This window comes from Vipera ursinii (genome assembly GCF_947247035.1).
Source record: "Vipera ursinii genome assembly, chromosome: Z".
NCBI lineage: Eukaryota > Metazoa > Chordata > Lepidosauria > Squamata > Viperidae > Vipera > Vipera ursinii.
Genome location: NC_139517.1, coordinates 103990321 through 104014711, shown reverse-complemented (window position 1 = coordinate 104014711; position 24391 = coordinate 103990321). Strand labels below are relative to the sequence as shown.

The 24391-nt window shown below is 42.0% G+C and overlaps 1 protein-coding gene across 8 annotated transcripts in view; it reads left to right on the top strand.

The window, feature by feature from the left end:
• The window catches only part of CACNB2 (calcium voltage-gated channel auxiliary subunit beta 2), a gene marked incomplete at its 5' end in the record, with an annotated part of 225721 nt that overhangs the window by 141958 nt on the left and 59372 nt on the right, over positions 1-24391 (top strand). For all 8 annotated transcript variants that reach the window (XM_083376243.1, XM_083376246.1, XM_083376242.1 and 5 more), the window contains one exon: positions 256-375. In XM_083376243.1, the coding sequence (XP_083232369.1) occupies positions 256-375 (120 nt within the window). The remainder of the gene's footprint in view (positions 1-255; positions 376-24391) is intronic.

The window sequence follows — 24391 nt, the reverse complement described above, 5'->3', positions numbered from 1 at the left end:
TTGCAGAACAAAAATCATTTGCTGAGTAGAAGGAAGGACAAAAGAGTAAGCATAATTCTGGACAATGAACACTGGTTTTCAGAATGGCTTCAGAATTAAAACTGTTCCTATGCGTTAATTTGTTATGGAGGCTAACTGCAGTTACTGCAGTAAAAAAAAAAAAGAGCAGGATTTTCTGTTGGTTCTGAAAAAGAAGCTCCTAGAAACATTTTTGAAACAAGATAATAATTGTATTTTTCAAACTCTTTTGCTCAGGGTTCAGCGGACTCCTACACCAGCCGTCCGTCTGATTCAGATGTGTCTCTTGAGGAGGACAGAGAGGCGGTGCGGAGAGAGGCTGAACGACAGGCCCAGACACAGCTGGAAAAAGCAAAAGTAAGAGGTGGGGGTGGGGGTGAGTCGGGGGAATGATTGTTCTAATAAGATAATTACCTGTTTAATTTTTGATGGCATCTTTCTTATCTGTATAAAAGGTAAATCACAAAGGTTACCATCACATACAAATTGCACAGTAGTTGTGAATGAATTGTTCTTTCAGTTACATCACAATATATATTTGAGAGAAGAGGGTTGATTACTGCTTCTCACATGATGCAAATTAGTGTCACAAAGAGAACTATTCTCTGTTTTATTTCCTATGGATAGATTACAAAATAAGTAGTTTGCAAAATGTAACCAAAATTCTCTTACAATACTTTGCAAAGTATTTGAATATTGTATGTTAGGGGAAAAAAACTATTAAAAAGTTATTCATTATAGCAACATGTTCTAGACATAGGCAGATATGAATGGTTCAGTACAACAGGGCTAATGAAATTCTGATTCCTACAGTTAAACAATGTCATTGATTGGGACTCAAGGTGCCTTTGCTGTTGTGGCACCTGTCCTCTAGAATGAGATTCCCTGATGACATGTGCCCCCTGCCTTGATGATGTTCTGGAAAGTCTTAAAATTCTGGCTGTTCTCTTTTGATAAGAGGTTTGGCCCTGCTTGAATGTATATAGATTGATCTGCACTGGTTCTTCTTTTTTATTTGTTTTGTTTAATTATTGCATTATATTTTTATTCTGTTTAATTGTACACCACCCAGAGTCAATTCAGAGTTGGACAGCGCCAAAATAAAATTACTATTTATAATATTTGGGAATTTTGGATTGTACAGCACTACCATGTGCATACTTTGTTTTTAGTAAAAGAAGAAATGAATACATCATTTATTCTGGTAAAGGTAAAGGTTCCCCCGCACATGCGTGCTAGTTGTTTCCGACTCTAGGGGCTGGTGATCATCTCCGTTTCAAAGCCAAAGAGCCAGCGCTTGTCCGAGGACGTCTCTGTGGTCATGTGGCCGGCATGACTAGACGCCAAAGGTGCACGGAGCGCTGTTACCTTCCCACCAGAGTGGTCCCTATTTTTCTACTTGCATTTTTATGTGCTTTCGAACTGCTAGGTTGGCAGAAGCTGGGACGAGTAACAGGCACTCACTCTGTTACGCGGCACTCGGGATTCGACCCGCCAAACTGCCGATCTGATCGACAAGCTCAGCATCCTAACCCACTGAGCCACTGTGTTCTGTTATGATTACCTAATTTCTTAACTCTATGTTTTCTTCCTTTTACTTCTCATCTACATTACTAATCTCATTCTTACTATTTCTGAAAATAGCTATACTTTTCTGAATATTCCTTGAATTTTTGCTTATTCCTGTTTATCTTCAAAAGCAACTCAGTTTTTATTTTAAAACTGATTTCCCTAATCATATACTTATAATTGAGACTTATAAGATAAAATGCAAACAAACTATATCACTAATACTAGAGTGATATAAGGTCCTGGATGAAATGGATTATTTGGACCTCTTTTATTTGCATTTCAGGCTGAATTATAGGATAGAAACTGCATTTGTCAAGCTTGTGGGTAATCTCTTTCAAGAGTAGGATGAGGGTACTGCATTCATCCTGGCTGTCCTTGACCTTCAGCAACTTTTGATACATTGATCATAGTGTCCTTTAGGGGTGGTTATGGGTGCTGGTGCTGGGCAGCACAATAGAGTGCTGGTTCAGTTCCTTTCTTTAAGACTCATCCTTTGTAGGGCTCAGAATTTGTCACAGGGCTCAGACTTTCACCACTTCTTTTTAACATCTGCATGCATCCACTGAGTGAGATCATCTGAAACCATGGGATGAGAGAGATATCAGTATGCCAATGATATACAGTTCAGTATCTCCATCCCTGGTGATTCAGCCGGTGCTGTGACTGACCTTTCTCAGTGCCTGAGGGCTGTAACAGTCGGGATGGTCAACAGGCATCAGCTGAACGCAGGCAAAACTGCAATGAAGAGATCTCTAAATCCAGTGGTTTATGAACATTAAATCTACATGGGGTTGCCTTAGTCCAGACAAATCCATTGTGAAACTTGGGGTTCTTCTTGAACCCATGACTCCTACTCAAACAGTAGGTTGTAGTTGTGGCTAGGAGAGCCATTGTGCAACTTTGCATTGTACACCAGTTGCCCCCTATCTGGATCCTGAGGCTCTGTGCATGATCACTCATGCTCTAGTCATCTCTTGACTGGATTACTGCAATGCTTTCCACATGGGGCCACCTTTGAAGAGTATTTGGAAGCTGCAACTGGTGCAAATTGCAGCAGCTCACAGTCTTGGGAGCTCCCAGGTCTGCAAATGTAACACTGTTATATATGAACTGCGTTGGTTGCCATTTGCTGTTGGTCGATACTTTTAAAACCCTACATGGCATCGTCTAGAGCACGGGTTGGCAACCCGCGGCTCCGGAGCCGCATGCGGCTCTTTTAAGCCGTCTCCTGCAGCTCCCAGTCCTCCGCTGTTCTGGAAAAAAAGTGGGACGAAGGCAGAAGCTCTCCAAACAGGCGGCGGTGGTTTGGAGAGCTGCGCGCGCACCTCTCCAAACCTACACCGCCCCGTTTGCAGAGCTGCTGCCTTCGTCCACGTTTGACGAAGGCAGCAGCTCTCCAAACGAGGCGGCGGAGCAGCTCTCCAAACCTCCACCGCCCGTTTGGAGAACTTTTGCCTTCGTCTGTGTTTGACAAAGGCAGCAGCTCTCCAAATGGGGCGGCGGAGGTTTGGAGAGTTGCTGCCTTCCGCGCAGCTCTCCAAACCTCTACCGCCCTGTTTGGAGAGCTGCTGCCTTCTGCACAGCTCTCCAAACCTCCGACGCCCTGTTTGGAGAGCTGGTGCCTTCGTGTTTGACAAAGGGAGCAGCTCTCCAAATGGGGCAGCAGAGGTTTGGAGAGCTGCTGCCTTCCGCGCAGCTCTCCAAACCTCCACCGCCCCGTTTGGAGAGCTGCTGCCTTTGTCAAACACGAAGGCAGCAGCTCTCCAAATGGGGCGGCGGAGGTTTGGAGAGTTGCTGCCTTCCGCGCAGCTCTCCAAACCGCCGCCGCCCCGTTGGGAGAGCTGCTGCCTTCCACGCAGCTCTCCAAACCGCCACCGCCCCGTTGGGAGAGCTGCTGCCTTCATCCGTGCACGTTTTGCCTTGTTCTGTGCATGTGCGTGCATGCACGCACACATTTTGCAGCTCCCACTTTTTTGTGTGTGTGACAGAACTGGTTCCGAGTGGCTCTTTTGCTGTTTCAGGTTGCTGACCCCTGGTCTAGAGTATCTGAGGAGCCATCTGTCCCTGAGGAGACAAGCCTATCCAACTTGTCCCAAAGGAATAGGCCTGCTATGAATTCCATCTGTTAAGTTATTGTGACAGGCCTAACCAAGGAGAAGTGCCTTTTCTGCTGTGGTCCCATCCCTCTGGAACATTTTTTCATTGGATATGAGAACTTTCCCCTTCCCTTTTGGCCTTTCAGAAGGATATCAAAACCTGATACTGTTGGTTGACCTGGGACTCTAAGGGAATGCTCACTGCTGTGGCTGACTGACAGGGTAACAAGATTTCATCCCTGTCCTATCCATCTTATGACTCTTTTTAGACAAGGTTTTAGCACAGTTTTTAATAATATTTTAATGTTGATTCATTTTAATCTTTTAATTACCTTGTCACCTTGTAGAGGTGGATGGCATAAAAATTTAATACATATATACATATGTATATGCATACATACATACATACAATGTTGTTAAGATGTCAGATTCCATATACTTGATATATAGTTGAAGAGAATATTACCCTCTGAACATTTTAGCTTTTGTCACACAATCCTTATATATCCCACCACTTTCTCCCAAAACTTGTTAAGTATTGGATATTGTAAAAACACGTGTTTTAAAGAAGCATTATTTTTGTAATACCTTCAACAAAATTCTGTCTTAGAGAATCCTTTATTTACAAATGTAATGGAGTTCAATAAATTCTGAATGGTTTTTTTATTGTATAAATCATAATTTGAGATCTATTGACTCTCCTTAATTGCACAACAATGGACAGACTTCATCATAGTTTCAGTTGAGAAACTGTGAGCATCCTAGACCAAGCTAAAGTAAAAAAAAATAAAACAAAAAACCCCCACAACACTAGATTTTAGATATTTATAGGCCTTATATATATATCCCATCTCTGGAGTAAAATGTTACAGAGGAGGTTGTCCACACAACTTCATTTTGTTTTGTTTTCCCCTTTTTTGTTGGGGAAAGGGAAGGAAACATATTGTGTTACTTTGGATCTGAATTCTGTTTTTTTCCATTTGAAATTCCCTTGGATTGCTTGATGGATACCATTTGCTGTAAAGAGAAAGAAAGAAAAGCAAATGGTGCGATTATTGACTCAGTTTCACATCTCAGTGGCTTTTAGTACTGTTCATAATGATGTCTTTCTGAAATGTTTCATTGATGCAGGGTTAGAAGGTAGCATGCTGCAAATACTTCAGACCTTTATGAATAAATAATCATAAAACATTCTCTTGTCATTTGAATATGAGGTTCATTTCCTGTCCCAATGTGAAGTTGTTCAGATAGCTCTCCCGCGGGCGGGGGGGGGGGAGAGGTATCATTTATTTATGGAAGAAATTGAACTCTTATCTTCTCAACTAATAGCCAGTAAGCTGTAGAATACTTAAACCAGAGCTGGCTACAATGAGTCCAAGAATAGATGGTCAGTATATAAGCTTCTTTGGAAATGTAAATACATCATATTCTGAATCTGGTTTATATTATCAAGTGATGAGATTTTCAATTTGGAATGGTTTTTGAACTCAGCTGAATATCCATTTGACTGCTGTAATTAAAATTGTCTTTGCCCCAGATTCAGAAGTATGTTTCTTGTATCTCTGACTTACTAAATATACATCTGGTCATACTCTAAACATAGCCTTAGCTACATTAAGCCTGGAATATTACAACATTTGTATGTGAGACCATCCGTAAAAAAACAACACTGAAAACTTTGGAAAGTTAAAATAAATAGTAGAATATTTAGGCTAGAACACTTAGGTACTTGAAGTTATTTTATTTATGACTTCTGTTCATTCTTTTTATTCTGTCTTGCTTGTTTCTGCATACAAGTCATTGTGTACATTCTTCTTATCCAGAATCCCTAAACCAGCACTTCCCAAATGTCCCTGTTATGATTGGGTAATGAATTTTTGTGTTGTTTATTCTCAAAAAAAAACTTCTCTAAACAATTTAGCTAGTGGGATTCACTTTCTACCAGTCAAGGGAGGTATACTCATGTGAAAAAATAAGTGCAGCCTGCATAACAGATGTGAACATACCAATATTAATGCAATTGAACAAAAATATATGAAGAACGGACCTTGTAATCCTTTATTGAACAAAGAAGTTATACCATTTCCTTGGGTCTAATACCTGATGTTGCTCCTTTTGGCAGAAATAACCTCACTAGGCATTTTTGCTAATTGTCTTTGACATTAACTAGAAAGATTTTTTTTCCTCATTCCTCCATACAGAATGTTTCAGCTGTGGTGATATTTAAGGGATTTCTTCCTGTTTCAAATCACCCCACAGCATTTCAATGGGTTTTAGATTTGTGCTTTGACTTGGCCATTCCTGACCTCCATTTCCCCCTCTGTCCCAATTACTTGGTGGCGTTACAGGAAAGTTTAGAGTCATTGTCATGTTGCTAAATCCATTTTCAGCTGAATTTCAGTCTTCTGACAGATCAACTTATGTTATCCTCAATGACCTCTGAAGGCTTAAGACTTGATTGTGGACTAAGTAATTGTGAGCTGCCCAAGTCCTGATGTTGCATAGCAGTCACAAACCATAATCTTTATACAATCATGCTTTACACTTGGTATTGGGCTCTTTTGGTGAAATACTATCTTTGGTTTTTGCTAAATACGTCTTCTGGTACTTTGGCCAAATAACTCTTATCTTTGCCTCATCTGTCCAGAGTACATTGTTCCAGACATCCAGGTTTTTTCCTTGGTGTTTATGAACAAACTTTAATTTTGCCTTGATATTTTTTTGAATCACAAACTTTTCCTCCTGGCATACCTCCCACATAGATCTAATTTATGCAGCTTCTCTTAATGGTAGACTTGTGTGTTTTCTCATAGGTAATGATGAGAGCTATTTTAAGCCATGTTATGGAATTATGGGGTTTGTAGAAACTCTGTTTCTACAAGCAAGTTCTAAGCAAGTTTGCAGTTGTTTGAAATCATTTGTAGATGATCTTCTGGACAGTGGAATGATTGTTGTCCAATTGTTGGGCGATCTTTTTAAAATCCTTCCAAGATTCATAGGCATATATAACCTTTCTGAAGGCCTCCCAACAAAGAGCAAATAAAAATAGTTTAGTTTTAAATTACAAAGGTTCCTCTCAGATTTTCTCTCACAATGTTCTAACCACTTGAATCAGATCTGGTATACTAGATTCTAATTTTAGAATTTTGAGATAAAGGTAGTTCTCAACCTATGACAGAAATAGAACTGCAGAGTTTTCCATAATACTGCAGAGACCATTTTAAGAAAATAGAACTGATGGCTTTGCTGAAATAAGAAGCAGGCTCAAAGTCTGCATGGACCTAGGATGGGGGGATGGTGGAGATAGGGGATGCTGTGGGATCCCTGAGTTTGGATATAAGGAGCAATGCAGGGGTACTGCAGAAGCTGTAATTTCAGAACTGGGTCATAAATAGCATTTTGGGCATCCACTATAACTTTCAATGGCCACTAAGCGACAGGTCCAAGTCAAGAACTGCCTGTAATGATAAATATAGTAGTATACTTTACTTTTTCCATATGTAAAAGTTACATTTTTAAAAATTTAAATTACACAGGGAACTATGAAATGTAAATGGCACATGATATTTATTTTAATATATCCCATTTATTAATATTGTTGAAATGAAAATCAGATGTCTCTATGTTGAAATATGTTTCTATGATGAAAAGTGAAAAATTTCAATGGAGCATACTTACTTTTTCATATAGCTGTATGTTGACATACAATGGCATTTTTGAATAGAAAAAAACTGTGGACATTTAAATTTTCGTAGCAAAATTTGACCGATCTACTTTTGATGGATTTTATTTATTATTTTAACAAAATGTACAATCTGTTCCTCTACTGATGGGCTTTAGGCAGTGAACAATATTAGAAAAAACCCATAGAATATAAACAACTAAAATTAATACAATTCATTTATAATACTATCCTATGGTTGTCCCCCTCTATCAGCTTGGACTAAAGGTATGATTGTCTCCTATTTCTGTCTACTGTTTGTCTTCTAAATGCTCACAAATATAGTACTTTTCTGTGACAGATTCTCTTTGTGGGCATTTAAAAGGCTAATAGTCTTAGTTCATTGTGCCTCTGGCCCAGGATGATGGAGGGGCCAACAATTATATATTCAAATTCTGAATTATTTTAAAATAAATTCTTTGAATGCTATTTTTAAAAGTAAACATTTCTCTTTGTTAAGATGCTTATAATTATGAATCATCATGGGAGCTATTTTTGAGGACAGAATATATAAACAATTTTATAAAGAAAAAATATTTCTTAAATTGACTGGTCTGGCTTTTAATTTCTTTCAATTTGTCTAAATCAACTTGAGTCCTTTTAGTTCTCCATTTTCTAAAAACTAAATTATGCTAGTGACTTTTATTATTTATTATAGCATATTTTATTTTAAAAAAATTGTCCATAAAAGGATTAAAATTGAATTTGCAGGATTTACAGCAAAACTGAATGGGCCAATAGCAAGTATTGCTAAATTAATGCATCTTTTATTGATGAGAAAATCTATGTGAATTTTGCTAAGGAATTTGGCATAGTGTTACTGAGTTGGATAGACGGCTAACTCTTATATTTATGACCTCTGGCAAAGCTACTGAGCAGCTGCCAGCAAAACAAGACTACTTAAAACTGTTATTTGCATGCATCAAAACAATGTTCTCCCTTCAGCCGATTGAGGAGCAAACTCCACATTTGACGGTGTACTGACTGTGAGACAACTTGTAAACAAGAGAAGTAGGAGAGCACTGACATTATCAAGCTGCTCTGACATTGCTGCTGTACTACAAAATTATAATAGTGTAACTTGTCTGTTAATAAAATAATATTCAGAAAAATATTTTAAGTGGATGTTGAAAATGTAAGACGTGAAAATTGTAAATCTTTAAATTTGTAGATAAGATATATTTTCAACAGCTATCTATGAAAAAAATAGGCAAATTGTTCAAAAGGTATACAATACAGAGGAAAGAGTACAAATCACCCATGTTCAAATTGTTAAAGTGGTTGTTCCTTTTTTAGATCCAATGGTTGCTTGTAAGATCACTTTATATTTCAATATGGGAAGATCTTGCAACCTGTCAGCCAGGGAAAGATGTGATTGCTTTAACATTTTAAAGAGAGGTGCTTTGTATATTTATCACATATATAGTAAATTATTGCAGCCTTATTAAAAATGGTATCTTCAAATTGCTATTGGTTCAATCATCTCTGTGAATTTTGCTCTTTCTCTTGCTTTTATTTTTTACTTTTATAGTTATAAAAATACTTCAACTTAAAATTGAATCCTACTGGGTTATTTTGTTTTGTTTTTTTGCAACAACGTATTAATTTTTTCTTCTGGATTGTTTTTTTTAAATTCCTTGCTCTAGTTTCTTTGTCTCCTTAAAGATACATAGTCTCTCAGAATTAGAAATGTCAACTAATTTTTTTAACATTGTGCATGAAAAGAGAATATAATCAGTACAGTAACAATTTTATTCATAAATATGGATAATTATTGACATAAATGAATTGTGAACAGCAGCAATAAGGCAACAGGGTTATTTATTTAAAACAATTAAAAATAAAGCATTATCAATTACCTACATTGAGAGCACACTGCTATCAGATTATAAATGCTGGCGGATTTGGAGGGTTGTATGCAAATAGAAAAGTAGTTATATATCATGTTTTCCCGAAAATAAGCCCTACCTCGAAAATAATCCCTAGCTTGATTTTGGGGGCTGGGCCTAATATAAACCCTACCCCAAAAGTAAGCCCTAGCATTGTGGTTGCCCAGGAGCTGGGGTGATGGATGTGCCAGCTTGATGTTGCTCACGTGGGACATGAGGGAGCCTAAGCGGGGCCAGGGGAGAAGGGACAATACCAATGAAGAAGAAAAATAACAGCTTTCAAAAGAAACCAGCATGGCTGCATAAACAACTCTCTGATAAACTGAAAGACAAACAGGACAAGTATAAAAAGTGGAAAGAGGGGCACATAACTAAGTCAGAATATCAGCAAATAGCCCAAGCCTGCAAGGATGACGTGAAGAAAGCTAAGGCTCAAATTGAAGTAAGGCTTGCGACAAAAGTAAAAAATAACAAAAAAAGCTTCTTTCAACATGTAAAAAGCAAGAAAAAAGTTAAGGAAATGATTGGTCCATTAGTGGGAGAAAGTGGTAAGAAGGTGACAAGCAACTCGGTTTTTTTGCATCCTTCTTTACACAAAAGGAAAAAACAGTCAACTTATCAAAAACAGTACCATAAAAACAGATTAGAAACACAAGTTAAGATAGGCAAGAAAATAGTAAGTGAGCACCTGTCTACCCTAGACGAGTTCAAATAACTAGGACCAGATGGAATACATCCCAAGGTTCTGAAGGAACTGGCAGATATGATCTCAGAACTACTGAACTATATCATTGAAAGCTCATGGAGCACTGGGAAACTTCCAGAGGACTGGAAAAGAGCTGATGTGAAGTAGGCGAGGGCCATGTGCTGGCCATTTCCAGGCAATGGTGCATTTTTTCATTCCTCACGAAGGATGACACTTCCCCAGCTGCGTTTCTTGCGTTTTTCTCCCTCCCTCATCTCAAATATTTTCCTACGACTCGAAGGAAGGAAGGAAAGAAGGAAGGAGAGGGAGGGTCTGAGGGAAGTCCTGCCTTAGTCCTTCCCTGCTGCCCTTTCACCATCCCCTTGCCCCCTCCTCCTGTCCTATCCTGGGTGGTCTTCCTATTGCTAAGGAAGCTTTGGATATAAAGCCAGGTCTATTGCTAAGGAAGCTTTGGATACAAAGCCAGGTCTGCTCACATGGACAGGGAGTGGGCCTCCCTCTTGATTTTGCCCTCATACACATCATGAGCAACCTGGCTAAGGAGAGCAAGCACAGCAGCAGCAGCCTTGAGGAGGTAAGTGCAGCTGGGTGCCCCCTTGGGGAAGTGGGGCTGGGCTTAGTGCCGTGGGTGCTTGAGGGCATTTGACCTCCGTGCCACCATCCAGCCCCCCCCAACATGGCCTTGGCCCACCTTGGCCACACCCACCCAGTCCCCCAAGGGCAACCGCAATGCTGATGTGGCCCTCAATGAAATTGAGTTTGACACCTCTGGTATAGGGTTTCCTGCCTGAGCAGCAGTATGGACTAGATGACCTCCAAGGTCCCTTCCAAGAAGCTGGATGAGTTTCAATTGCCATGCATGGGATCTCGAAGGTACAGGTTCGCAGTGTAGCAAAAGTTTTGCTTGTTTACTTTCTCAGCAGCAAAACATGTTCCACTCTGAAAGGAAAAGGGAAGAATACCCATTGGTGTTCGGCTTATGGGAGGGCTCTGCCCAGTTTGATTATTGGCCCTCGTGGGTGGAAATAGGTAAATGAGGTTGTAATTGAAGGAAGGGATTGGAGTTAGGCTTGCAATCTGGGAAGGCGGGAAGAAGACTGAATCACTGAGGCTTTGAGGCAGAATTGGAAAGAAGCGTGGGGAGGTTGGGCCATGCTGAAGGAAAAGGGGAGCAATTGCTGAATTAGACCCTTTCTAATCAAGGGACAGCATAAAAGCTGAAACCACATTAACTGGTCACCTCGGATTAAATGGCTTTGGTGGGGTAACAGTATCTTCTTCCTCATTTGTACCATGCAAAACTTTAGTTTCTGTGCTCGGCCACTGCCACCTGCCATTCCACTATGATGGCCCTGCCTTCCCCCGCACCTCTGCTTCCACCTGCAAAATAAGATATCCCTGAAAATAAGCCGTAATGGGTCTTTTGTACCAAAGGACCGGGCTTATTTTCAGGGAAACACAGCATAAGTAGTCAAACTTCTTTAAAATCTAACTTCAATATTATATAGTGTTCTGAAACCTGGATTTGATAAGAATATTATATAGCAAAGAATTTTGCCTTACTATATTTTGATGTTTCATGTCTTTTTTTCTTTGTATGCTTTTTAAAGTTAGTACATCTCAGAAAATTGGCAACAGGGACAGAAAAAACAGTGTGGAGTGCCAGGTTAAAACAGCTATGGGCTATTTTCCTATTCAGGAAATGGATGGAAGAAGAATTTTGTTTTTTAAAAATTGGAACAAAATGGCTTAGATATATTTCTGACAAACAACATAAGAAAAAGATTTAGTTAATAATTTGAGGACATTTTCACTTTTTAAAAAGGCAGAATATATATATATATATATATATATATATATATATATATATATATATATATATATATATATATATATATATATATATATGTGTGTGTGTGTGTGTGTGTGTGTGTGTGTGTGTGTGTGTGTGTGTGTGTGTGTGTGTGTGTTTGTGTGTGTGTAAATTACTAACAAAGAATTAAGGGAGACTAAGATGCATTTCTGACTCTTTAGTCTTCATCAGTCAGTCATACCCTTCTGAGATTCGAACTTGGGCTGATTGCCTATTAGGCTGATTGCCTATTAGGCAGACATATATATATATGTCTGCCTAATAGGCAATCAGCCCAAGTTCGAATCTCAGAAGGGTATGACTGACTGATGAAGACTAAAGAGTCAGAAATGCATCTTAGTCTCCCTTAATTCTTTGTTAGTAATTTACACACACACAAACACACACACACACACACACACACACACACACACACACATATATATATATATCCCCTTCAGGGATTACTGCCTTGTCGTGGCGAAGGGGCTTGCGTAATTCAATGAAGCTATGAGCTATGCCGTGCAGGGCCACCCAAGACGGACAGGTCATAGCAGAGAGTTCTGACAAAACGTGATCCACTGGAGAAGGAAATGGCAAACCACTCCAGTATCTTTGCCATGAAAACCCTATGGACAGTACCAAAAGGCAAAACGATATGACGCTGGAAGATGAGCCCCTCAGGTCGGAAGGCGTCCAATATGCTACTGGGGAAGAGCAGAGGGCTAGTACTAGTAGCGCCAGAAAGAATGAAGCGACTGGGCCAAAGCCGAAAGGACGCTCAGCTGTGGATGTGTCTGGTGGTGAAAGGAAAGTCCGATGCTGTAAAGATTTTTTCTCCATAGGAACCTGGAATGTAAGATCCATGAATCAAGGAAAACTGGACGTGGTCAAACAAGAGATGACAAGACTGAACATTGACATCTTAGGTATCAGCGAACTAAAATGGACAGGAATGGGTGAATTTAATTCAGATGACCATCAGGTATACTACTGTGGGCAAGAATCCTTCAGAAGAAATGGAGTAGCCTTCATAGTCAATAAAAGAGTAGGAAAAGCAATACTGGGATACAATCCTCAAAATGACAGAATGATCTCAGTTCGAATCCAAGGCAAACCATTCAATATCACAGTAGTCCAAGTCTATGCCCCAACCACCAGTGCTGAAGAGGATGAAATTGACCAGTTCTATGAAGCACTACAGCACCTTATAGAACTAACACCAAAAAATGATGTTCTTATCATCATGGGGGATTGGAATGCTAAAGTAGGAAGCCAAAAGATAACTGGAATAACAGGCAAGTTTGGCCTTGGAGTGCAAAATGAAGCAGGGCACAGGCTGATAGAATTCTGTCAAGAGAATACGATGGTCATAGCAAACACTCTTTTCCAACAACCCAAGAGACGGCTCTACACATGGACATCACCAGATGGTCAACACAGAAATCAGATTGACTATATGCTCTGCAGCCAAAGATGGAGAAGCTCTATACAGTCAGTAAAAACAAGACCAGGAGCTGACTGTGGCTCAGACCATGAGCTTCTCCTTGCAAAGTTTAGGCTTAAACTGAAGAAAGTAGGGAAAAGCACTAGGCCAGTCAGGTATGAATTAAATCATATCCCTGTTGAATATACAGTAGAGGTGACAAATAGATTTAAGGAATTAGATCTGATAGACAGAGTGCCTGAAGAACTATGGACAGAGGTTCGTGACATTGTACAAGAGGTAGCAACCAAAACCATCCCAAAGAAAAAGAAATGCAAGAAAGCAAAATGGCTGTCTGAGGAAGCTTTGCAAATAGCTGAGGAAAGGAGGGAAGCGAAAGGCAAGGGAGAAAAAGAAAGATACACCCAATTGAATGCAGAATTCCAGAGAATAGCTAGAAGAGATAAGAATGCCTTCTTAAATGAACAGTGCAAAGATATAGAAGAAAACAATAGAATAGGGAGGACCAGAGATCTTTTCAAGAAAATTGGAGAAATGAAGGGAACGTTTAATGCAAAAATGGGCATGATAAAGGACCAAAATGGCAGGGACCTAACAGAGGCAGAAGAGATTAAGAAGAGGTGGCAAAATTACACAGAAGAACTATACAAGAATGAGCTTAACGTCCCTGATAATCACAATGAGGTGGTCACTGACCTCGAGCCAGACATCCTAGAATGTGAAGTGAAGTGGGCCTTAGAAAAGCTGAGCAACAACAAAGCTAGTGGAGGTGACAGTATTCCAGCTGAGCTATTCAAAATCTTAAAAGACAATGCAGTAAAAGTGCTACACTCAATTTGCCAGCAAATTTGGAAAACTCAACAGTGGCCACAGGATTGGAAAAGATCAGTTTACATTCCAATTCCTAAGAAAGGCAGTGCCAAAGAATGTTCAAACTATCGCACCATTGCACTCATTTCTCATGCTAGTAAAGTCATGCTTAAAATCCTACAAGCTAGACTTCAGCAGTATGTGGATCGAGAACTACCAGAAGTGCAGGCAGGATTTCGAAGAGGCAGAGGAACTAGAGATCAAATTGCCAACATACGCTGGATCATGGAGAAAGCTAGGGAATTCCAGAAAAACATCTACTTCTGCTTCATTGACTATGCTAAAGCCTTTGATTGTGTGGATCATAACAAACTGTGGCAAGTTCTTAAAGAGATGGGAGTACCAGACCATCTTATTTGTCTCTTGAGAAACCTATATGCGGGTCAAGAAGCAACAGTGAGAACTGGACACGGAACCACTGATTGGTTCAAAATTGGGAAAGGAGTCCGGCAAGGCTGTATACTGTCGCCCTGCCTATTTAACTTATATGCAGAGCACATCATGAGAAAGGCAGGGCTAGATGAATCAAAAGTTGGAATTAAGATTGCCGGAAGAAATATCAACAACCTAAGATACGCAGATGATACCACTCTAATGGCAGAAAGTGAAGAAGAACTAAAGAGCCTCTTGTTGCAGGTGAAGAAGGAGAGTGCAAAACTTGGGTTGAAACTTAACATTAAGAAAACCAAGATCATGGCATCCGGCCCTCTCAATTCCTGGCAAATAGATGGGGAAGAAATGGAGGTAGTGACAGATTTTATTTTCCTGGGCTCCAAGATCACTGCAGATGGGGACTGTAGCCAAGAAATTAAAAGACGCTTGCTCCTGGGGAGGAAAGCCATGGCAAATCTAGACAGCACACTAAAAAGCAGAGACATCACCCTGTCAACAAAAGTGCGTATAGTCAAGGCTATGGTCTTTCCAGTTGCAATGTATGGTAGTGAAAGTTGGACCATAAGAAAGGCTGAGCGCCAAAGAATTGAGGCCTTTGAACTGTGGTGCTGGAGAAGACTCCTGCGAGTCCCTTGGACTGCAAGGCGATCAAACCGGTCAGTCCTAGAGGAGATCAATCCTGACTGCTCTTTAGAAGGCCAGATCCTGAAGCTAAAACTCAAGTACTTTGGCCACCTAATGAGAAGGAAGGACTCCCTGGAGAAGAGCCTAATGCTGGGGAAGATCGAGGGCAATAGAAGAAGGGGACGACAGAGAATGAGGTGGCTGGATGGAGTCACTGAAGCAGTAGGCGTGAGCTTAAATGGACTCCAGAAGATGGTAGAGATTAAGAAAGTTATGATTATAGTATATTAGAAAGGTATGAATAAGGTTGTAGTATTTTAAATATCAAGCAAAAATCAAGAATATGGGAGAATAACCAAAAGTTGCTAGAAGGTAGTACAAAACTTATGTTAGAAAGTATCATTTCATAGGAAGAGTAGTGGAAGCTGGAAACCAAGTTCCAGTGGAGGTAGTGGATCAGTCATCAGTAACTGAGTTTAAATAAACTTGGAATAAATACATGTCCATCATCTGACAAAAATTTTAAAAAATAAATAAAATATAAAACCAATAATTAAAAATAATACGTAAATTAAGAAGAAATCAAAAAACATACACTCAAAGACCAGACTCAATGGATCATTGAGTCTTTCTGCTATCAGTTTTTTATGTTTCTGTATTATACTGGGAATATAATTTTACTTTTTCTATGGAGAGCTTACTGTATTTGCTTAAAATAGAACAGAGAAAGTGTTCCTCAGCAATTTATTTTAGAAAAAAAATCTTCCCTCTTTTTTACTAAATGTTATTCAGATATTTCAGTTATGGAGAAATTTCAGCTTTGGACATTAAATATCAAAATTATGTGACACTTTGAAGAAAACTGAAAAGCAAAATAAAACATGATGATGACGACAACAACAACATTTAGAGATATGCATCTCTTTTAAACTCCGTGCTACCACATGCTTTAGAAGGGGCAGGACAGTTCTTTTTTAGTTAAATGAGATCAATTTTTCATTAATTGCAAACTTAGCATGCAATAAAATAAAGGTCTGCTTCTACAATATTTATTTCCAAGAGTGTTTCTGGGCCTATATTTAAGCATGATAGGACTTCTTGGAAATTAATAGAGTTCTCTTAGGAAGCATGTTCACCTCTCAAAAAAAAAAAAAATCCAGACCCCTCCTCCCCAAAAAGTATGTTGGGATGGCAGAGAGCATGCTGAGGACCACTGGCATTAGCAGTTAGCATGTTTTGCCAGTACATTTTCTAGTTAACTGGTTATTGGGGTTGGGGGTAGGGGCAGACAGAGGATTAGGCTCTTCTAACCATTTTAAGAATAAGCTGGTTACTCCCATGGTAACTATTTTGAGAGAGTGCCAAGGGTGATTTCAGAAAATTCTAAAGGTTGTATACTTCAGACTCAGGAGGTTCTCTACCTAAGATTTAATGCGCCTAAAACTAATCTTTTCTTTTTTAATAATATTTTATTAGTTTTTCAATATTTACAATAATATCTTTAGAAAGCAACGTGGTGTCCAAGTTACAATAGTTCCATTTTCAGACAAATGCATATTATTACAAATCTCCACATTATTATAGCCAATACTTCCTCTCTCTTTTTTCTTCGATATATATTATCTCTTATCTGTTAACATATTTCTTATTGCTATCCATCAATCACTTAATAGTTTATTTTATTTTATTTTTTGAATGTATATCCATCAATCTTTTAATATATTTAATATTTTAACATTCCATCTTAAAAACATCAAACACCTTATCTATTTTTCTAGCTTTAATTTTGTATTAATATTAAAATTAAAATGTTTAAGATTTCGATTTCATATTACTAAATAACCTCTTTTTCCTTTATACAATTTTCTTCCATACTTAATATCGTAATCCAGTTCTCATTTATCTCATTTCCATATCTATATCAATTTTACTATATTTAAAATAGTAATCATTAAAATACAAATCGCAAGGAGAAAAGAAAGAAAGGAGAAAAAAAGAAAGAAAGAAAAAAGAAGGAGGAAAAAGAAAAGAGGGGGACAATAAAATATTCTTGTTTCTCATTTATAGTTTCCACATATTAAACCTTAACCAAAATTTGTTCCATTTTAACATTCAATACATCCTTCATATCTCTGCATCCAAATATACTAGCTACATTATATCATTCTTAACATATATACATCTTAACCCATATCATTTTTAAAAGACTCAATATTTCATGTTAATTATTCATTCATTTGTATTTTATTTTTTATCTTTATTATTATTTTTGTTAAGTGATCAATATTTTTATCTACTCATCAACTCATTCTCGTAATCCCAGTACTATCCTGTCTATTTTAATATTATCTATTTCAGGCCTCTTAAAAATGTTCATATTTCTTCAATTTTATTCTTGCTTTCTTCCTTTGCCATGTCATTTTACGCTTCTTTGCCTCCAGGTCATCAAAGCATTCTTGAATTACTGTATCATGTTGAGGTGGACCTCCAATCTTCACCTTTGAAGAGTTAAAGAATCTGCCAATAGCACCAAATCTTATTATTTTCACCTCTTGATACAATTGTCCTGGTCCAAGTAAACATCCTTCCATATTTTCTTCATCACCATCTTCAGAAACTGTATTTGTTGACTATTTGATTCTTCTGCCAATATATTTAATTGTTCAATTTCTTCTATTGAGTCCTGTTCCAATAAAATATTAGTTGTAATCACAGTCTGAGTTTGGGTTAGTTTTATCGAGATACATTCTAACTCTTTCCCAAGGGCTCTTATTTCATCGCCAGCTGTAGAAAGAAGCTGATAGGTTTGGTAGGATATTTCCCACAGAGCATGAATTTGTTTTTGAAAATCTTCCATTGTAGACTCTCACACCTGATGTTCAAGGTTATTCTTTATCTTGGGTTTTTGTTTTTGTTTTTTTCTCTTTAAAGAGAAAATCAGAATTGCAATTTCAAATTTAGCCACTGGATGTCCTCCAAGTACTTTAAGAATCCTTTTCTTTTGTTATTTGTTCCTTAAACATTTTGTTTTTTAAAAAAAACCCACCCCTGAATTTGTTCGCCGCCTTCTCAGGGGAGGGTTAAATTCCCCCTCCCTCTTCACAGGGGGAAAAGTACTTAGCAGCTTAATTAGGTGAAAAGAGGATGATTGAGGTACAAGAGAGGAATCTTACCCTCGTCTCTTCCATGCTGCTTAATGTTGCCTGATGTTAACTTTGACTTCGGCTGTCTGCAGCTTAGGAGCTGGCCATATTCCTATGGTCAGTCTTTCGTCCGCCAGTACAAAGGGAATGCAGGCACTAACGAGGGGATTGCTGCCCCCCCCGCGTTTTTGCAAAAGCCCCTTCTGTCTGGACACCCCTCCAGGGTGACTCTTCAGTCCCTCAAGGACCCCCCCAGCAATGAGAATCTGAACATGGAAGATGGGAGCCATCTTCCAGATGTCCATTTTTTCAGCTGTAGGCCAACCGGAAGTCCTAAAACTAATCTTTTCACTGTATTGTAAGGGGAAAGGGGGTGATTCATATCAGGAACCCAGGGGTTTCCAAACAGCAAGAGAAGCACCGGCCCGGCAGACTTTTAACAGTTGACAGCTGTCAAATGGCTGCCGGAAGCAACAGCGCATGCGCGCTGCCCCGCCGGCCGCCATTCCCGATGACAGCTGTCAAACGGGCTGCCTGGACCAAACACGCACGCGCCAGATTTGACAGTTCCCGGAACTGTCAAATCGGCAGTTCACAATCTGGTCCTCCGAACCGAGCCAAGCGCTCAGCTGAGAGGAATTCCCCGACAGCCGACGAGCTGTCAGAATGCCGCATGATGATTGGCTGTCGTCCGAGCGGCGGGAAAAATACTGTTATCTGATTGGTTGTAACGTTTGACAGTTCTCTATAAAAGCCGGGATTGTTTTGACAGTCAGCTGCCCGGAGCTGAACCGAATAAACTTGTGAACCCTTGCCTACGGTCTCGCTCTTGTCTTTGTGAAGACATTTCACCTGGCGATGAAGGTGGGATCCCGGTACTACAGAGCTGCCTGCTGAGCTAAGTCACACCGCGAAGGAGTTCCGATCCCTCTCGCTGACAAGTCACTGCTGAAGCCACTTTGAGGGCAAAGGAACCCTTCTGCAGCTTGAACAGTACTGTGGACCCAGACCATGGCAAATTTGGGTCACGTCAGAGAATTCGACGTCCGCCATCCCGAGGGATGGGAGTTGCACTGGGGGCAAGTTGAAGGCTACCTCGTTGTCAACAAGATAACGGAGGACCGCCACAAAGCTGCAGCCCTTCTGTGTCTCAGCGGGCCCGCCGTCTACGACATCGCTGTAGGGCTCTGCAGTCCAGACCCCTGTCGCGACCGTCCCATACGCTGTGTTGACCGACCGCCTCAGCAAGCACTTCATGCCCCGTCGGTCTGAGCTGTATTGGCGCCTCCACTTCGCCCGCCGCCGCCAGCAGCCGGGCGAAACGTCCACAGCCTTCATTGCTGGGGTACGTCACGCCGCCCGCAGGTGCCAATTTCCCGACCTGGAAGACCGCATCAGAGACCAGATTATCGCCGGTCTCTCTAACGAGCGGCTCCAGCGGAAATTGGTAGCCAGGCCCACGATGGACCTCGCTGAACTCACATTAGAGATTATGGCCTACGAAGACAGCCACCGTGAGGGCTCCCCTGTGTTCAGAGGCAGCCCGGCCGGGTCAGTCCACCACGCCTGGGAACCGGACAACGAGCAACCGGAGGCCTACACCGGCGTCGACGACATCATGTCCCACTTCAACAAAATGAGTGCCGACCATGGAAGGAACCGCAGGCCATTCAAACCGGCCGGTCCAGGCCAAAGACCCACCTCCAACGGCCCCAAGCCGAAGTGTGCCAGCTGCGGCGGGGCTCATGCCAGAGCTACATGCCGTTTCAGAAACGCAAAATGCCACGGATGTGGAAAGACCGGGCACATTCGCTCCGCGTGCCGCAGCCTGAACCGGGAAACCCTCCATGAGCTTGAGGAAATTCCGGCAGGTAGGACCAAAATCCCTCCCCCTGCCAAGGAAACCTCCCAGCCCTCAGTATTGTCTATCAGGGCCAAACAAAAAATCTCGTCCATCCACCATTTACAACCCAAAATTAAGATCTGGGTTAAGATTCAAGGGGTGCCCTGCGAAATGGAGGTTGACTCCGGGTCCTCCGTCTCAATAATGTCCTGGGACACTCTCAAAAAAATTGGGTTTAAAAGCAGACGCCGTATTTCCCTTCAGCCCTCCAAAATACTCCTCGCAGACTTCCAGGGGGCCGCCATCCAGTTAAAGGGACAAGCACAACTAAAAGTGGAATACAAAAATTTCCTAGGGCACTTAACAGTCCAGATCACAGAGGCACCCAGAACCAGCCTCATCGGATTAGACTGGTTCGAGGCTCTGGGCATCCGCCTGGAGGGCACCAACCGCATACAATCCCAAACCCTAGAAAAGGTTTGCCAAGCGTTCGCTGATGTCTTCGACGGGACGCTTGGCAAATATACCGGCACCCCTATCGACCTCAAACTTAAACCTGAAGTGGGTCCCATCCGCATTAAGGCAAGAAGGGTCCCCTTCGCCCTGAAACAAAAATCGAGGCCGAATTAGATCGTTTAGTCGCCCTTGGGGTCCTAGAACCAACAGATGGGGGAACCTGGGAAACACCCATCGTGACACCAGTTAAACCAAATGGGGACGTGAGAATATGCGCAGATTATAAGGCAACTCTAAACCGCGCATTAAATCCCCATGCATACCCAGTCCCCGCAGTTAGGGACGTGCTCTCTGAAATAGGTTCTGGCTCAATATTCACCAAACTCGACCTGGCGCATGCTTTCCTTCAGCTACCTGTCACCCAAGAAACAGCTGAGGCCCAAACCATTGTCACACACCGCGGCGCCTTTAAGGTAAACCGCCTACAATTTGGTATCTCAGTGGCTCCTGGTATCTTCCAGGAAGTCATGGAAAAAACCTTAAAGGGAATCCCAGGGGTCTGCCCCTATTTCGATGACGTGCTCATCGCAGGGGAATCAGAAAACAACCTAGCAACCAGGCTGCAAGAGGTACTATCCAGATTTTGGAAAGCGGGGTTAAAACTCAAACGGGAAAAATGTTCTATAGGCGTCCCATCCACAGATTTTTTGGGCTACAAAATTGACTCGCAAGGAATCCACCCCACCGACTCAAAAATCCTTGCAATCAAAGCCGCCCCTACTCCCAAAAATAAAACAGAGCTCCAGGCTTTCCTCGGGCTTTTGAATTTTTATCATGCCTTCCTACCTGGAAAGGCAACAATCGCAGAGCCTCTCCACAGGCTGCTCGATAAAGCAGCAGCCTGGCAGTGGACAACAGTCCATGACAACAGTTTCAAATCGCTCAAACAAATGCTATCCAGCAATGCCACCATCTCCCACTACAAAGAAGACAAACCTCTCTGCATAGCCTGCGACGCATCCCCAGACGGGATCGGAGCGGTTTTAAGCCATTTAGACAGTGACGGCACTCAAGCCCCGGTGGCCTATTATTCTAGGACCCTTTCCAAAACGGAAAGAAATTATGCCCAGATAGATAAGGAAGCCCTGGCAATAGTGGCGGGAATAAAAAAATTTCACGACTACCTTTACGGCCACCCATTCTTGATTTACACAGACCACAAGCCCCTGTTAGGATTGTTCACCTGGGACCGCCAAACCCCTCAAATCTTGTCCCCCAGAATGCTGCGCTGGACAACGTTCCTCGCAGCATACTCATATCAACTGATATATAAACCAGGACACCAAATGGGTCACGCTGATGGCCTCAGCAGGCTTCCATTACCCCACGTGGAACCAGACCCAGCCCCGGCAAGCAACATCTTGGCCATTCAGGAACTCCTGGAATGCCCACTGACAGCGAACGATATCGCTGCTGCAACATCTCAAGACCAGACACTTAGCAGAGTGTTAGCGTGGGTACATACTGGCTGGCAATCCTCCTGTCCAGGCACAGAATTCCAGCCATTCTTTTCCAGGCAAAATGAATTAACCTCTCACCTGGGATGCATACTCTGGGGGTGTAGGGTAATTGTGCCACCCAAACACAGACCCAAGGTCCTGCACACGTTACATGAGGGCCACCCTGGCATCGTAAAAACAAAAGCCTTGGCCCGCAGCTACGTTTGGTGGCCTGGAATCGACCAAGACATAGAAAAACACATCGCTGGCTGCTATTTGTGCCAGCAGTCCCGCCCGCTCCAACCCAGGGCTCCAATTCACAAATGGGAACTCACAAAAAACCCCTGGTCCCGCATCTACATAGTTTATGCTGGACCCTTCCAAGGGCAGGTCTTCCTCATAGTCGTGGACAGTTATTCCAAGGAATAACTGGAGGTTCTCCCGGTTCACAGCACGACAACCGCCGCAACCATCCAAGCCCTCAGGGGAATCTTCGCGACACACGGTCTCCCCGACGTTATAATATCAGACAGTGGCCCTCAATTTACTTCTCATGACTTTCAGATCTTCACGAGGAGCAATTGTATTAGGCACTCAACGTCGGCTCCCTTCCACCCATCGTCCAACGGCCTTGCGGAGGTTATGGTGAGGGCCACCAAAGACGCCCTCAAAAGAATCATAACGGGGAACTGGCACCGTCGCCTGGCACAATTTCTCTTGGCCCACCACGCTACACCCTGCTCCTCTACCGGCAAAAGCCCTGCCGAACTGCGTTGGGGCCGCCGCCTGGTGACAAGGCTCGACAGACTCCACCCAGACAGACCTGCAGCCGAAATGACCCCCAATGCCCAGCCAAAAACATTCTCCAAGGGTCAAAATGTCTGGTCTCGGGATTATGGGGGAAGGGATAAGTGGGTCCAGGGGGTTATCCTGGACCAAACAGGACCGTTGTCATACACAGTGGACACGGGGACGGGGCTAGCACAACGCAGACACACAGATCAGCTCCGACCCAGGTCACCCCCCATCCCCACTCTGCAACCGACCCCGGAGGTGCCTGCGCCATCCGACACCCCCAGACCCATCGAACTTCCCCCCCCAGGACCTACAACCGCCAGCCGAAATCCCTCCAGAAATAATTCCACCGGCAACGCAACCCGAAGAAAGCACCCCCTGCCTCCGACGGTCCAGCCGAGTCAGAAGACCCCCCGCATACCTTGCGGACTTTGAATGGGAAGGAAACTCGCCGACAGACAAAAACCCCGTTAATAGTACTTGTTTTAAAAGTTCAACTGTTGTTACAAATAACATACCAGTTCAGGGGGGGGGGAAAGGGGGTGATTCATATCAGGAACCCAGGGGTTTCCAAACAGCAAGAGAAGCACCGGCCCGGCAGACTTTTGACAGTTGACAGCTGTCAAATGGCTACCGGAAGCAACAGCGCATGCGCGCCGCGCCGCCGGCCGCCATTCCCGATGACAGCTGTCAAACGGGCTGCCGGGACCAAACACGCACGCGCCAGATTTGACAGTTCCCGGAACTGTCAAATCGGCAGTTCACAATCTGGTCCTCCGAACCGAGCCAAGCGCTCAGCTGAGAGGAATTCCCCGACAGCCGACGAGCTGTCAGAATGCCGCATGACGATTGGCTGTTGTCCGAGCGGCGGGAAAAATACTGTTATCTGATTGGTTGTAACGTTTGACAGTTCTCTATAAAAGCCGGGATTGTTTTGACAGTCAGCTGCCCGGAGCTGAACCGAATAAACTTGTGAACCCTTGCCTACGGTCTCGCTCTTGTCTTTCTGAAGACATTTCACTTCAGTCCCTCTAGGACCCCCCCAGCAATGAGAATCTGAACATGGAAGATGGGAGCCATCTTCCAGATGTCCATTTTTTCAGCTGTAGGCAAACCGGAAGTCCTAAAACTAATCTTTTCACTGTATTGTAAATACATGAATGAAGTAAGAGGAAAGCTATGATTAAAATGATGTATTTGTTGCTTTTCAGTTTTCAGTCTATAAATGGAGTCCCATATATTCTCTATGGATTTTATCAAAGGTTCAAACTATGTCCTCTCTATATATTTTTGTACCTAATGAAAATAATTTTAATTCATAATGATGATGATGATAATAATAATAACAACAACAACGATAACAGCAGCAGCAGCAACAACAATAATAATAATAGTTGGAAGGTAGCTTGGAGGTCATCTTGTTCAACCCCCTTCTCAGGCAGGAAACCCTACAAACTATCCGTATAT